Source organism: Pan paniscus, chromosome 14 (assembly GCF_029289425.2).
Source record: "Pan paniscus chromosome 14, NHGRI_mPanPan1-v2.0_pri, whole genome shotgun sequence".
In the NCBI taxonomy this organism is placed as follows: domain Eukaryota; kingdom Metazoa; phylum Chordata; class Mammalia; order Primates; family Hominidae; genus Pan; species Pan paniscus.
Window position 1 is genome coordinate 112,757,817 of NC_073263.2, and position 16,195 is coordinate 112,774,011.

At 44.1% G+C, this 16,195-nt stretch overlaps 1 protein-coding gene across 29 annotated transcripts in view; it reads left to right on the top strand.

The window, feature by feature from the left end:
• The window catches only part of ARHGEF7 (Rho guanine nucleotide exchange factor 7), a 190,168-nt gene that overhangs the window by 152,012 nt on the left and 21,961 nt on the right, over positions 1-16,195 (top strand). For all 29 annotated transcript variants that reach the window (XM_034936997.4, XM_034937003.3, XM_034937001.3 and 26 more), the window contains 8 exons: positions 64-186; positions 6,314-6,452; positions 7,231-7,290; positions 8,031-8,177; positions 10,087-10,173; positions 12,772-12,850; positions 13,039-13,178; positions 15,644-15,868. In XM_034936997.4, coding sequence (XP_034792888.1) covers positions 64-186; positions 6,314-6,452; positions 7,231-7,290; positions 8,031-8,177; positions 10,087-10,173; positions 12,772-12,850; positions 13,039-13,178; positions 15,644-15,868 — 1,000 coding nt within the window. The remainder of the gene's footprint in view (positions 1-63; positions 187-6,313; positions 6,453-7,230; positions 7,291-8,030; positions 8,178-10,086; positions 10,174-12,771; positions 12,851-13,038; positions 13,179-15,643; positions 15,869-16,195) is intronic.

Genomic DNA, 16,195 nt, shown 5'->3' on the forward strand with positions numbered 1-16,195 from the left:
CAGTTAGCAGTTGTCCTGTCTGTAAAACTGATGACTATTTCCCTTTGTGTCGCATTTCTCCAGGTTGCCCGAAGCTCAGCAGAGAGTCGGAGGCTGCTTTTTAAACCTGATGCCACAGATGAAAACCCTGTACCTCACGTATTGTGCCAATCACCCTTCTGCAGTGAATGTCCTCACGGAACACAGGTGCAGCTCGCTAGGCACCTTGGCAACAGGGAGGGTGGATGGCTCTGTGTCCTTCAAATAGTGCATGAAATAGTAAGATGCTAATAGTCCCTTGGTTATTAAAGGGTATGAATTTTAATTACCCCTCAAAATTAGTGCTTGAGAAGTACTGGTAAGAAGTCTTTAAAATGATGGTGAGTATTTTTGTAAAAAGACAAATCTTTTCAATGTCTTCCCTACAGCCTGAAGCCCTTTGGCTTATAGGTTGAAGGGGTTAGTAAGTGTTCTGGGGTGTAGCCACAAGCTTAGTCAAGGGTCCTGGAATCATATTTCAGTTCTTAAAACTGGAAGTACATGAGTCTGAGTTACATCAGCTGTAACAGAAAGTATCTCATTTCAGATTAATACAGGTTTTATACACAAAACATTACATTGGAGACCCTTAGCTTTTCATCCTGAAACTAAAAACAAGTGCAACAGAGAATGCACAGACGTTTTGCTTATTTTATGAGGCAAGACAGTGTCTGCTTCCTGCGAATTGGAGGAAGATGTTTCTCAGCTGTTTCAGTTACTGAGGAGGATCTCAGTCATTAGTGAGTGTTAAGAATTGATTTGTTTGAGGATTGGCTTGGAGGAGACCACACCGGGGCTTAGAGAGCTCAGAGGCTCACTTTCTGCTTCTAAAAAGATTTATATTAATGTTTTACAAAAAATTAATACAAAGATTTATATTAATATTTTACAAAAAACTTCATAATTTCTTTTGAAAACAGAAATTCACACATTTTCAAAACCATAAATGGAAAAGTATTGTTTTAGTAGCATAAAGATAAATGCCATTGTCTTTCTAACTTAAGTATTTAACTTCAGCTTAACCGAACATTTCCACTGAAAGCCTCGTCAGTGAACAGGTGTTGGTTGCCTCTTCAGAAGCACATTTGGGGCTCAGGTGTGGCACTGTGTGGGTGTCCTAGGACAGCTCAGACATGGCAGCAGGGTGGACTCGGCTCTGGCTGTGGCTGCTCCCTTCAGGCTCTGCAGCCTTGGGCAGATTTCCTCCTGTCTCTGGGTTTCAGCTGCCTTTCCTGAAGGAACTCATTCACAGGGGTGTTATAAGCATTCAAGCTAAAACTGTCAGCAGGTCAGGTCAGGGTGAACGCACCAAATGCTCAGTGAATATTCTGTTGTCTTCTGTTGTTTCTTCGTTTTTTAATTTTTTTATTTTTTAAAAAAGACCCTGGATAGTTACTGTTTCCTGGGTGTGCTCAAATATAAAAGGATTAAGATTTTTTGAACTTCCTGTTTGTTACTAAAGCATCTGCAGCCCTGAAAGGAAACAGCAGCCTTGAACAATGTAGTGAAAGGAAAGGAAGTTAGAACTCACAGCAGTGGCAGAAAAGGAAAACCCAAAGAACCCTCCCTCTGCACGTCCCACTTGGGAGCGTGGGCCATGTCCGCAGCGTCTCCAAGCGTCCAGCATGTTTCCAGTTATGTGCTATGCCCCTACCCCTGGGCTGTGTCCACAGCGTCTCCAAGCGTCCAGCATGTTTCTAGTTATGCGCTATGCCCCTACCCCTGGGAATTTATACATTGAATGAGATTTCCAGAAAGCGCAATGCAAATGTTAAATTTGTATCTCTGGAAATTCTTCAAGAATTGTTGATGGAGTGATGAGGAAGATGAACAGAAAGTTCGTCTTTCTGAGGACCTGTCCTAAAGATGACATTGAAAGTCACTAGGACTGTTAGTTTCCTAAAATGCGAAGCCATTCAAGAGCAGTGCTTGCGGGCGTGTGCTGTGTTGATCCTCTTCTCTGTTATTACCTTAATGAGTGTGTTTGTCAGGTCTTAATGTACGTGTAGCATTTTCCTGAAGTAACTAGAAGAAAGAATACAGGTGGGTTTTTGAGTCAGGAGGGTCTTTGTGCCTCCTTCCCAGGGCTGCCCAGAGAGTGGAGGGGCAGGCTGAGGCCCGCTCGGGACAGCAGCCCCGGGGCAAGTCACCGTTGCTTTAGTGCTGGGAGTCAGAGCTGCGGCGAGAGGAAGGTCCCCCGAGCCAGCAGGTGCCGCCACTGTGGAACATGAAGCTTGTGTGCCCTCCCGAGGTCCCTGCGCCACGAGAGTTCCCGCCGTGTTGGCCACAGATTCCTCCCCACCCCAAAGACACAGCAGTGAATTGGGGTCAGGCTTCCTACCTCCTGCCTTTGTGCTTGGATTCTTTCTTGTTCTTCTTGCCAGCTTTTCCATGTGTGTGACGGTCTTTAAGCTGCCACGCCTGGGGTAGACTAATGTGCTCATGCTGTGGAGTAATTTTTAAGGATTGGTTCAAGTGCAGTGGGTTGAAGTTTAAAGTCTTATTTGCATCCTCACTGTCCTTGTGTTACTTGGGTTTATGTTCTAAGTGTGAGCCCTGCGAGTGCAGAATGCCAACTCTGACCGTTTTAGCAGCTCAGACCTTCTGCAGCGTCCAGTGATGGCGGCAACACTTGTCCATGGCCGGCTATTTTGAATGAACGATGGGTGTCATAATTTAGCCTTTGAAAGTGATTTTTTTCCCAGCAGTTTGTTCCTCTGCACTTGGCTCCATGCTTGCATGTGTTTTGTGGCTGCCGTCAGCCCACAGCACTGTGTCAGTAAGGACTGAGGAGACCCACTGTGTACGGGCTGCTGGCATCAGCAGAACTGAAGCTGAAAGAGCAGTCTTTGGTCAGAGTAGCTGTAACTAGCTGTTTCGTTTTATTATGGCACTACTATTTTTTTTTTTAACTTCAAACTGAAACTAAAACGATGATCCACAAACATTTATAAAATTTCATTTCCTTTTTAACTGTATTTGTTCTGGCATTGTAAGAGTGTCTTGTGGATATTAAAAGGAGTTTGGCTTGCACACGTTTCACATTTTTGGCTTCAGGGCTTTTTTTGAGGGAGTGGTGATGAGGGTAGCTCTGTTTAGTTTTGTTAGTTTTTCTCTGCTGTACCATAGTTAGGAAATTTCACAGGTAACCCTGAAATATAAATAATGACCTGAATGGATTTTTCCTTGATTCTTATTTTGGTGGAAAAGGTACTTATGTGGATTACATTTAAAGGAATTGAAATATATTTTTAGTATCATAAAGTTTGATTTTCATGGGTCTGCCTGGTAAATTCTCCAACACCTAGAGAATTGTTGGTAAAATATAAATTGCTCCTGTCTGAAGCCCTCATGTCACTCTATTCATGCTTTAGGAATGGACAGAGTGAGTAGTAGGAAGAGAAGCACTTCTGAGTAAGAACTGAGTGGAGGGGAGGGATGTGTGTGTGTGGAACAGGCTGCCCGTGGTCAGAGGGGCCGGCCATGCCATCCGCATAGCAGGGGTCCGCCTTGGGTGCAGAGCGTCAGCTGTTCTGCTGGCAGTGATGGTGTGGGCAGTGACCTTCATGTAGGCCGTCCTCTGTATCACTTGCAAAATTGTAGGTCTGCCCCACCCAGTGATGTTTGGAGCATTGATGTCTGTGAGTGCCTGCCCTGGTGCCTAGCATGGTGAGCAGTCCTGTGGCTCCTCCTCTGTCCTTGTGGTCCTGCTGTCCACAGAGTGCTCACTGTTGCCCCAGCTGAGAAAGGGGCAGGGGACAGTGGCTGTAGTGGCTGCAGCAGATGGGAGTCTGTCCTGGACCCTCCTCAGTTCCCCACCCATCTCCCCGGGGAAGGTGGATGCTGAGGAAAGAAGGCAGAGGACGTGTGCATGTTTAGAAATGATAGGAACACATGCGGTGTGCTCATGGGCTCATGTCAATGCAGCCTGCATGGTGAGCAGGACACCTTGCTGTGCAGGTGTTACCCACAGCAGGCCCCTGAAGATGGCACTGTGCTTTATTTCAGTAATCTCCAGCCTGGGATTGTCTCAAGGAAACGATTTTTGGAAAGCACAAAGTTACAGACAAAAGATGTTGAGTTGTCTGTTGCCCACAAAAGTGCACTTGCTCACGTGCGTGCGTGCTCTCTCTCACAAAGACAGACACCACGTACACACACTCGGAAGTACTCTTGACAGTCTCTGTGCTACTAATTTTTAAAACAGCATCAACACGATGGGCAGCCTTACAGAAATAATTATGAAGCCTTATATATGGAGTTGATAAAATGTTTCTTGTCTTAATTTTTTATAAGTGGATATATGCAACATTACCCTTTTTTATAATTTGCTTGAGTATTGATAATATCTGTTAAGTGTGTGTATGTATGTGTTTATTGGAAGTATTTCTTGTTGGCAAGGACGGACAGAGGTGCCGCACCCACATCGTTACTGTTTTTACACAGCATAGGACCGCGCCCTGGCCTTGGTTAACGAGACCACCCTGGTTTTGTAGAAGGCGTTGAGATGTAAGTGGCCTTCTCAGAAGGTCTTACGTGCTTAGGAAGTGGAAGGCTGGCTTCCTAATGACTGTTTGGTTTTCAGCATGGTGTTTGAATTGGTTTCATTGGAGGACATTTTCCCTGGCTGCCCTGGCAGGGGATCCACATGGAATAAGGAGGGTGAGAAGCGGGAAGGGCTGGCACCACCCTGGCTCTCAGTCCTCCTTATGGGAAGCTGTGTTGAGGTTGAACTCTCTGAAACTGTTAATACTCACTATTTGTGGACTCGTTTTCCTCTGGGTTAGCCTAAACACTGTCTGTCTTTTCCCCGGGAGCGCTTGATGGTTCTGGTGTCCCCGAGGCCTCCGGCAGTAGCCAGCTTGGCTGGGGTGGTGCGGTGGGAGGCTCCTGTGAGACCAGAACCATTGGCTTGTTTCTCAGTTTTGCTGTTAGGATTTTCATATTTATTTTAGGACATCGTTTACATAATGAGGATATAAAAGTATCTTTTCCTTTTAAGGGAAAACCTCTAGACTAGGAAAATTTGTTCCTAGGATTTGTGCCATGGGTATCATTTGAACCAAGCTCTGCTGACTAGAGACCCCTGTCTCCTAGGATGGGGTGTGGTGATGGGACGGGGGTCACCTGGGTCTCCTGGATGGGATGTGGTGACTGAGAAGTCATCCTGGTCTGGACCTGGCATCGGCTGCCAGCGCTGGTGCTGCCTCCCCTCCTTTCTGTGGGCTGTACACTGTCAGATGTGTGGACTGATGGCACATGCAGTTTGAGGGACAGCAGACCCAGGGCCTGACAGAGACCTCAGAGATCGCCAGTGAAGGGGTGTTGCGGTCAGGTGACTGTCAGCCTTAACAAACGTGTGGGTGAAGAGCTGGACCCCCCCACCACAGAAGCCTGCCCGTGTCCTCTGCCACAGCCATGGGAACTCTGAGGACAAAGATGACACACATGAGGACCCACTGTAGGGAAAGCTAGGCGAGGCACTGTGAAGGGGATGGTGAAAGAGGAATACAGAAAGTTCCAAAACTTGTTTCTGACTCTTTAATTTTGGGATATGCACTGTTTCTTTGTCCATACACAGGGACACCTTCCTTCCTTACGTGTTGTGAGGATTGAATGTAACAATGCTTTTGAAGTTCTAAAGCATAAATCAGCATTCGCTGTCTGCACACAGGGACCCCTTTCTTCCTCACGTATTGTGAGGATTAAACTTAAAGCTTTTGAAGTTCTGAAGCCTAAATCAGCGTTCGCTCTCTTCTCTTGCTGCTTCTCGTGCTCCTCACCCCAAGAGCCATTGCCTACTCCCAGGCTGAGTGCTGGCAGCACATAGGTGGGGCCTGCTCGCTGGACGAACTTGCATCTGGGGATGACTACCATCAGTGTGCTCTAGCTCTTTACCGGAGCAGCTCGGTCCTTCTTCTACCACCTTGAGACTCTGAGATTATTGGAATCCATTCTGGCTCTGAGTGTGCATGTTTCCATTGGATATGTCTGCATGGCACTGATGTGCTGGAGGGCCTCGCCATCAGTAGGATCTCATGGAGACCCACATGTCCTGTGCTGTGTATAGTTATTGTTGCTCATATGAGAGCAGGAACGGGACCCCTTAGGGATGGGAGTCCCCTTTGGCATTTCCAGATAAGCAGCGCAGATTTGGGATAAAAGCTGGAGCCTTCCAGATGTTAAAAGCAACACTTATGTTTCATAAATTCTGGCTGTTGCTCATGGAGATGAGAGAGCCATCATTGTCTCTCATTGCTAACCACGAGTGTCTCTCTTGCCACTTGCTGCCCAGTGAGGAGTTGGGGGAGTTCATGGAGACCAAAGGTGCCAGCAGCCCTGGGATTCTCGTGCTGACCACGGGCCTGAGCAAACCCTTCATGCGCCTGGATAAATACCCTACGCTGCTCAAAGAGCTGGAGAGACACATGGAGGTACTGCGCTTTCATTCTCTTACTTGGAGTCCTTACCAAGGGTTAGTGGCATGGTCAGACTTACTGTGAAAGAAAGTATTATTCATGATTTATTTTAGAAGCCAGAACCAACAGAGTTTACAAAGAGTTTTGTTAAATATTATGTTTTTCTCCTTATTCCAGCTCTATTAGAAAACATTTACCCCTTATCTCTCTTTTACCCACTGCTGCTGATTGAAAAGTTTCCAAAAGCTGAAACATGAGAACTGATTTTCAGATAGTGTTGAGATGTCTTACCTGGATCATCCAGCTACAAACAATGTGTGCATAGGTTATAGGGTAATACTGTACTAATCATTTGATGAATGATTGTGCTCTTTTAATTTTGAATAACAGGTTGCAGCCTAGCAGAAATTTGGGTTAAAGTTACTCTCTTGGCTTGAGTTGGCAAACCTTTTCTATAAGGGGGCAGACTGTAGGGTCTTCTTCACGGCTACACAGCTCTGCCATTGTAGATACTGCATGTGAGCCATGGCAGTGTTCCAATAAGACTTTACTGATGAAGCAAGTGTTGGCTTCCCCACCCCTGCTGCTTGTGACTGTTCTCTTCCAGCTTATATTTCCCCAAAGTCTAATGGCTTCGTGATTTGCTGAAAGACTGACACTTTAATGCTGAGGGAAAAAGGGAATGTTAAGGGTTGAAAAGTGTTAGAAAAGTTTCAAGCTGGTCTGTAGAAAGTACCTTTTTAAGAAAAGCTTTTCCTTATGAAAGCTAATTGTATGTTTCTTTTACTCAAAGGATTATCATACAGATAGACAAGATATTCAAAAATCCATGGCTGCCTTCAAAAACCTTTCAGTAAGTGATTAAGCATATTGTTTTCCCCCCCAGACATTATTGTGACAAATGAATGTAAAAGAATTATCAACTGAAAAAGTCAAATGATTAAAAAATGACTTGTGCTGACATGAAAGAAAAACAGAGTCGGCATTCTGTGGCTGGTAAACTCCTTTTAGTGGACTATGATAGAATAATTATTTAAATTTTTAAAAATCACTGTATAATTGATGTTAGATCTACTTTAAAATTGTTTAAAACATTTTTTTACCCTTCATTCATGTTGTCTTTAATGATTTATTGCAAAACAGAACAATGGTGGTTCCATTTTCTCTGCTGTTGTGTTGTCTTACCAACTGCGTTTTGGAAATATATGCCTTATTTTATAGCACAAGTTATACTTTCTGTTTCTTCTCTTCAGTCTTCCATATTGGCAAACACGAACAAAACCAGAATGAAAATACAGTTCTTGTCCTGTCCACATTTCTTTTTTGTACAAGTGGCAAAATGTGCTGTATCTTTCTAAAATAATACTTCGTATTCCAGAGCAGTTGTGTGTGTTGCTTCTCTTAACTTGGTTTCATACTTCTAAGCAAATACTTTCAATTCCGTATAATTAAGCAAATCGCTCAATAAATTATCTGTCTGAAGAAGTAAGATATAAAGCAATAATTGTCTTAAGGATGATACAAAGCAATGTGGCCGGAACTTGACATTCTGAAAGTTTATGTCTGTTAACAGTGTTGTTCTGTGTCTGTCAGGCCCAATGTCAAGAAGTCCGGAAAAGGAAAGAGCTTGAGCTGCAGATCCTGACGGAAGCCATCCGGAACTGGGAGGGCGATGACATTAAAACTCTGGGCAACGTCACTTACATGTCCCAGGTCCTGATTCAGTGTGCCGGAAGTGAGGTACTGCTGCCCACGTGCACGCACCAGGGTTTCTGTCCCACTCTTAGGAGCTCATAGCAGAAGATTTTAAAGGCATCTCAAGCGATGAAAAACGTCTAATAGAAGCTCTATCTTATAATTTGTGAGCTACTTTTTATTCTTGACACAGGAGAGAGGCTTATGGCATGTTAGAGAGGCTTAGAGCTGAGTGTGGACTTGTTGATCAGTTTGATCCAGCTGAAGTCAGTGTGGCCCGAAGCCCATGTGAACTGAAGGATAGATAGTGTGCAGAAAGACTTGCAGGAGTCCTGTGCACACATCTGCACGGAGCTGTATGCGCTTATCTGGCCAGCAGCTTTGTACCAAGGCTCACTCTCACAGGGACCTGCTGCTCTCAATGCTTTCGGGTCATTATACTTACCTGTGAAAGTATGCTAGCTGACATATGCTTACAGGAGTCACAGTTTTCTTACGGGTTTGGTTTAAGTGAGAGATCAACCCAGATTTTTGGGACATACCCACCCACACAGTGAAAATCGAGCAGTTTGTTTCATGATTCACATTGACATACATTCAGTGGGTCACTGAACAGGCACCTCTTTTTGAATTTTATTCTACCTTTGCAAAAATAACATGATCAAAACATGCGAAATGACTCATTTTTGAACACAAGACTCCGAGGAGAATAAGAAAACTAAAACTTGAAACTTATATAGTGTGTTTTCCTTTCCACCTGTAAAATATCACCCCTTCTACATAGTCTTGTAGTTTGGGTACCATAAGAAACCATGATTATAAAAACTTCACATCTTTTCAGAAGAAGTTTCTTTTTGAGTCATGCTCTCTTAAACTTTAATCTGTGGAAACATTTCCCAAAGTGTGTTCTTTATAATATTAGATCTATACAGCACTGGTGGGTGTTACTCCAAAATGCTTCAGAGTGGTTCTGATCACGACTGAACGTAATTCGTGGAAAAGATTCTTTATGATAGAGCTCCTCAGAGACTTGGCTGTGAATGTTCCCAATGTATGTTGTGATTCTTCAAGAGGGGAATATAGCAAGTCGTTCTCAGGGACTTCTTTAAAGTACGGAAGACTCTTTTCTCAAGGTACTTTGCATAAGCCTAATGTTCTGAGGAATATACTTGGGGAAACTAATTCCTAGGACTGATTTCACTTTTTTGGGCCGTAGTTTAAATGTCAACATGTGAAAAGGACTGTGGCATTTTTTTGTCTCTTTTTGGATTCTTAGGAACTTTTTTCTTTCACTTATGGTCTCTTTGGCTTTTATCTTACTGAAGCAAATGATTTTTAATACATAAGTAATACTTTTAAGTCTGATGTAAACCAGGTGATGTTTATGGGGTGGATGAAAACAACACTGAGTCGACATTTGGGAGGTTTGGGAAGTGCCAGGAATTATTAGTAGACCAAAATTGATTTTAACATTTTATCCTTTCTTTAGCTTAAAGACTCCACCTGTTCCCCCTGACCCCATTAAAATTTATAGGTTCTCTCCTTTTTCTCTGAACCAGAAAAAGAAAATTTTAGCTTACCTGAAAATAGTTAATCACAGAGCTGAACTCTTTAACCAAATATAGTTTCAAGATGTTACACAGGCTAATTGTGAGTCCAGGATCTTTTAATCAGTCAGTTTACTTTCTTACCTTTTGTTTTTTGAAGAATTTGGAAGTCCTTCTCTTTACCTATATGTTAAAGCTCTCTCATAATCATATGTTAAGACTTAATACAGAATTTATCATAATTGTTTCCATTTAATTTACCTGATAAAACTTGATAGAAATACCTAAACGAGAAATATCATGTAATGTTTCATAGGGCCTAGTATAAATAAGTGAAGTATTTGTGCTCACATTTGTTAAGTAGATGTTTTTTAAGAAATGTTTTGGATTTCTTTTTTTTGTATTAGGAAAAGAATGAAAGATATCTTCTACTCTTCCCAAATGTTTTGCTAATGTTGTCTGCCAGTCCTAGGATGAGTGGCTTTATCTATCAGGTAAAACACAATTTAAATTTATATTTTATTGTGGATCTGAGGATAATTTCAAACTGGCTTTGAATTTTGTGTTAAATATTACGTGTATCTATCTGTGTATGTGCTGTGTGTGTAGTGCTGTATATTCAGATATGGACGTACAGCTCCTGTTTGTGTTTCGTTGTGACTGCAAGCATATCCTATGTTAATTTCAAAAAAAGGAAAGAAGTGTAAACTGTAGAGCAACCTCATAAGGACACAGACTACTGTGGCACAAGTCAGTCTCTGTCATTGCCTTCTGTCGTTTCATGCAAAATACCTTGCTCCTCCTTGCTATGGTTTTATTCTGTGAAATTGGTTCAAGTAGGGCTTGTGGGTTAGTGGGGTAGTGTAGACTAAGATCTTGTGTCAATGGCACGGCACCGCCCAAATGCATCAGCAAACAGAAAGTGATGTAAGGGTGTAAGTAGCAGTGTGTGATCGTTGAACCTTTTTAATTTTTGTTTCCCTGCTTCTCTTTGAGAAAATGTGACAGCAGATTTGAGAAGGAGGTGCAAGGGTGAGCAGGGCCTTTTCTGTTGCGACAGTGGTTTATAGTGGTGGTATATGAAGGAGCTGGTATTTTCGCTGTCTGTCTAGTAGATGCACTTGGCAGGTTTCATTCTTCTTTTTCTGTGAAGTTACAGAGGCTCATATCCTTCCCATCAACTTTCTGAGGACTGGCCAGTCACCACGTAACCACTGCAGCAGAAGCCGCCACTTCGTGTTCTCTGGGTTGCATTTCATTGTAGCATGTGTTGTTTTGTGTTGGCGCAGCAAGGACATTCAAGATCCCTAAGCAGACACTGTGCCCTCACAGACGCTCTGCCGACACCCAGAGAGGACTTGTAGCCATACGCTTACACCAACACACGTGCTTTAGAATTGGTGAATCACATATATAGGAACAGACTCAGGAAAGTAAGGCTGTAGTTTGTTAGGCCACTGCTGAAGAGAGGTGATCTGTGGCTAGGATTGTGCCCACTACAGTTTCCCCCAAACTAGCAGCTACTTCTGTGTTAAATGACCTTGATAAACCTAAATCTCTGTCCTTTCTGGTCAGCACTATCTGGCTTCCGATTTTATATCCCCAGAATCTCATTCCAGTGGCTGGAGGCAGGGGCCTTCTCTAACCTAAGGAGAGAAGAGGTTGTCACTTGTGGCAGGCTTGAGTCTCTGCCTGTGTGGCTGGTGCTTACACTGGATTTGCCCTTGATGTGTTGACAGACTGCTGGAGCTCATCTCAACAACAGGATTTTATTTTTCCATTCTTAGCACAGTGGTGACCCATGGTCTCTGTATCATTGGTATCCGTTTCTACCATTAGAACACTGGCTTTGGGGGATGCCAAAAAGTGTTCGGTCCAGCCACAGTCATAGTGTTCTATACACCGATGTTCAGAGGGGCTAGGTTAAACACAGTTGTGCGGTTTCATTTTCTGTAGGACTTACAGCTGTTAAAGTACTTATATGCATTACGAATCTTGGAAAGGAGTTCACAGTGTGTAGCATTTTTTAAATACGCTTGGCCACAGAAGTGTCCAGCAGTCTCCTCTTCCATCGGCCATGCTTTAGGATGAGATTTCTCAGCCTGGGCACTGCTGACGTTCTGGACTGGATCATTCATGGCCAGGGGCTGGGGGTCTCGGTGAGACTGTCCTGGGCACTGTAGGGTATCAGCAGCCTCTCTGGCCCTTACTTGCTGGAGGTCTGAGCCCCTGCCAGGTTGTGGCACTGCCACCCATTCTCTGTGGGGGCACGTTCCCCACACCAGTTGAGCAGCACTCCCTCTGGAGGTGCTTATGTAGAATCCTGCTCCGCAGCTGATGGAGTGCTCCCCAGGCAGCGCGGCCCAGACGCCCACTGCCTCTTCCTGCGGACTTGGTGGGCCACCATGTACTGTGGTTTCTGTCAGCTGCGCCAGGATGTTTTGTGTTCACTTGTGACTTGTTTGTAATGATCACTTTGTACCCCCTTTCTGGTATCTTTCTATTGACATTTCCTGTTGCAGTTACCGATTTCTTCTGTTTTCAGGGAGCACTGGTTTGCCAGCCATTTTGTGCATTGTGTGCAGCATTTAGCACAACTACTTATTTTCTGTTTTACAAAGTAGGATGTTATGAAATTCTTGTTCTTGCCTCAATTTCCCACCCTTATTTTGACTTTAAACTTGGAACTTCCTCTGCATTTCTTTATGAGGAAAATACATGGTTCTTTTCTGCAAAAACATCATTTAAAACAACTGTTATACACAGTAGTTTCTTAAAAATCATAATGTGTGATATCTTTTGTCCTGATGTCTATGTTTAGTAGCAGCTCATCAGATACAGTGTGTGTTTGGGCTTGTCACTCTGTCCCTTGTCGCCAGTTGAGTTTCTTGCTTACAGTACAGTATTATAATTTATTATTTGAGATAAAAATTTTTGTATTATACACGCATCTGCTACAAATGAGCTTTTTTTGGTTCACAAACACAGTTCCTCCACCAATTCTAAAATCATTTAATATTTACTTTAATAATGGTACCTTTTTCTAGAAAAGCACTAATTGTTTTTTTTTTTGTGGGGGGGGTCTTTTTTAGGGAAAGCTTCCAACGACAGGAATGACAATCACAAAGCTTGAGGACAGTGAAAATCATAGAAATGCATTTGAAATATCAGGTGATAGGCACAAGCTGTGTGAGTGCTGTGTCTCGGGGAGGAGAGGCAGCTTGTCCCCGCGTGCAGATTCTTGCTTGCGTTATTTCAGAAGGTGGTGTTTAAGCGCTGAGTGGAGTTCTGGGGGGTGTGCATGCACGTGCTTTTTACCTGTGTTTCCACTCGGCCTATTTTTTCGTTCTCTCCTGTAGGGAGCATGATTGAGCGGATATTAGTGTCGTGCAACAACCAGCAGGATCTGCAGGAATGGGTGGAGCACCTACAGAAGCAAACGAAGGTCACGTCTGTGGGAAACCCCACCATAAAGCCTCATTCAGTGCCATCTCATACCGTAAGGACTTGGTGCTTCTCCTCCTTCCAGACTCCAGGCGTGGCATCCCGTGGCTGAGCTGTCAGCAAGTGATCAGTTGCTTTAAAACCTAATCAATATTTGGATAAAAAGTGCAAAACACTTGCTTCATATTTCTCTGCAGATCTTTGGCCCCCTTCGTGCAGTAGTGAATTGTTTTCCAATGAGTGTTCTCGAGAAACAACCCTGAATTGTGCCTCCTCACGCACAGTTCAGAGGTGCTTGGGTGGGAAGCTGCTTCTGCTCCGCGTGGCCCTAGAAGACTGATGTAGGGGAGTTTTACACTCAACTATAGATGCTTTTTCTGAGAATTTTAACTGTTTATTATGCTTCATTTAAGAAAACAAAAAATAAATGATTATGATGATGAAAAGGGCCAGACTCATGTTGAAGGCATTAAAAGAATTTACGACACACTGTTGATTTTAAGAAATTGAGATGTCTTTTACTTAGAAAAGCTCAACAAGTCTTTGGATATTTAGAGACTTTTTTTTTTTTTTTTTTTTACAACTTTTCAGAATAGATGAGCACTGAAGCTGCAGTGTTTAAACCTCTCCTGGTGTTTTGTGCTCAAGAAGTTGGTATCGGGTTGTTTTAACAGTCGTCATCTTTATCAAGTAATACGGAAAAACTGGGCAGAGCTTTTAAAGAATGAATGACGATGACACAGGCGTTTTCTGCTTACAGATTTCCTCACATCCTTATTAGGCTATTAGGATCAGTTCTGTCGTGTGCTCAGTTTTCATGTTTTCTTCTTCATGTGAAGGTTGTAGATCAAGAAGGATTGCTGTACTCTGATATTCTCATCAGAGTTTCAGAGTCCATCTGATTTCTCTCAGCAGTAAAGATTGTAACTACTCATTGGCTTTTAGCTAGCATTTCATTTTTAATGGCTCTACCATTTTAAAATTCTCCATTCTTTCATGGAGATCAGTTTATCCCAGGGACGTGTGTGTACACGTGTGTTTATAAAGAACAGTGGATGAGCTGCTTCACTCAGGTTTTCAACAGCAGCCTGAAACTCTACTTCATACAATTTTATATCAAGTCAGCTTTTCTCTGTGGCCAGACCCTCTGTCTTAGTGTTTCTTTCACTGGTGGCTGGGAAGGCATCCCTTCAGCGGGGAAGGCACTGTGCCTCATGTTTAAAATGTTCTGCATTCTCCTACAGAGTTTCTTGTGTGAGATGATGTATTCTCCTGTGATCCAACTCTGTCCAGCTGAAATCATTTTCTAATTTTAGCATAAAGCATACTTCCTTTGACTTTTTCAAGAAAGGAGAAACAAAACCAGACACTGCTTTGACGTTGTTGCTAGAAGGGATGTCTTACATAATTTTATCCATCTATACATTATTTCCTATGAAAAGATGACCTTACAGTGGCTTCATAGCATGACCTGCATCTCTCACAATTCCCTCCCCCATGCAGGGACTAGAATGTGATCGTTGCAGGAAGTTGATGCCTTCTATTCTTGAAATTGTGGCATTAGCTGCTGTGGGGCCGTCCCTCTCAGCCTGTGTTTTGAAGGTCGCGCACTTCTTCAGAATGCCGACCCCACTCCGTTTCCAGTTCACAGCGCCACGCAGCTTGTTCTCCCATTAAATGCACCTTACTATTGTTGGCTAATTTGAGGTCATTATTGGCTGATTTTGAGAATGACTTATTTAACTTTTCTCATTTAACTGTCATCGTGATGGAATATTTTGGGTTTTCCAGGAATATAAAATTCATTAATGGCACACCCCTCTAAGAAGTTAATTTTTGATTAACTTTGTTTTGATTAAAGTTGAGTTTTCTAAGAACATAATTGGTTTTAATACCAGGGTTTGGCAGTGTTCAATAAAGAGCCAGATGGTAAACGTTCTCTGCTTTACAGGTTCAGGCCTCTTGCAGCTGTACTCTGCCCTTGGAACACAACAGCAGCTTTAGACAGGCACAGGCCTGCCTGTGTGCCAGGAAAACTTTTTTAAAAAACAAAACTAGGCGATCAGGCCTTAGTTTCGCCCCGTACTTTATCACCAGGTGAAGAATGATACGTGACTCGGGGGGAATCTCCTTCCTTCTTAACAGCCACATGCCCTGTGTGCTTTTGTGAAATTCTCATCTTTTTACTAGATGAAGTACCTTTTTTCTATAAACGTTACTCCGTAGCTAATAAATGTGGCTAGTGGATGTGTTTTGAGTGCTGGGGCCCCAGCTAGAGCTGCCCCTCCTGTCTGGGGCAGACGCCGTGAGGAGCCCCACGCTCGGCCCAGGTGGCGCGAGCTAGTGTTTGGCCCCAAAAACTGACTGCTGAGAGCCAGAGATTCGAATGAAATGATAAATCCTGAGGTTTATTTCACATGGAGTGTTTAAAGAGCAGAAGGAAGTGCGTGATAAGTGCCCTTTCGCGGTGAGCACGCGAGTCTCATGTTCTCTGCCCTTCCCGCTCTGTGCCCTTGGCAGCTCCCCTCCCACGCGGTCACTCCGTCCAGCAAGCACGCAGACAGCAAGCCCGCGCCGCTGACGCCCGCCTACCACACGCTGCCCCACCCCTCCCACCACGGCACCCCGCACACCACCATCAACTGGGGACCCCTGGAGCCTCCGAAAACACCCAAGCCCTGGAGCCTGAGCTGCCTGCGGCCCGCGCCTCCCCTCCGGCCCTCAGCTGCTCTCTGCTACAAGGAGGTGAGGTCCCTTGACCACTCAAACAGCCAGATGACGGTGAGCATGCCTCGGGCCCTGGGTGTGCCCACGTGCTGGGCCTTCTGTATACAGCAAAATGCACCCTAACTCCTAGAGAACTGAGAAGGGGGTCTGCCTTGGTTCTCTGGTTATCTGCTCTGCTGCTGAGAGGCCTGTGGTAACCTGTGTGGGAAGGCGATGTGCAGGGTCCCCCTCCTTTCTGCCATGCACAGGGTGGCCTTTACTGCACTTGCTGGAGGAGTGTGCCGCCAGGGGCCAGGAGCTGGAAAGGCGCTGAGCCCAGGTGGCTTTCACTCCCTGTGTGTGAGG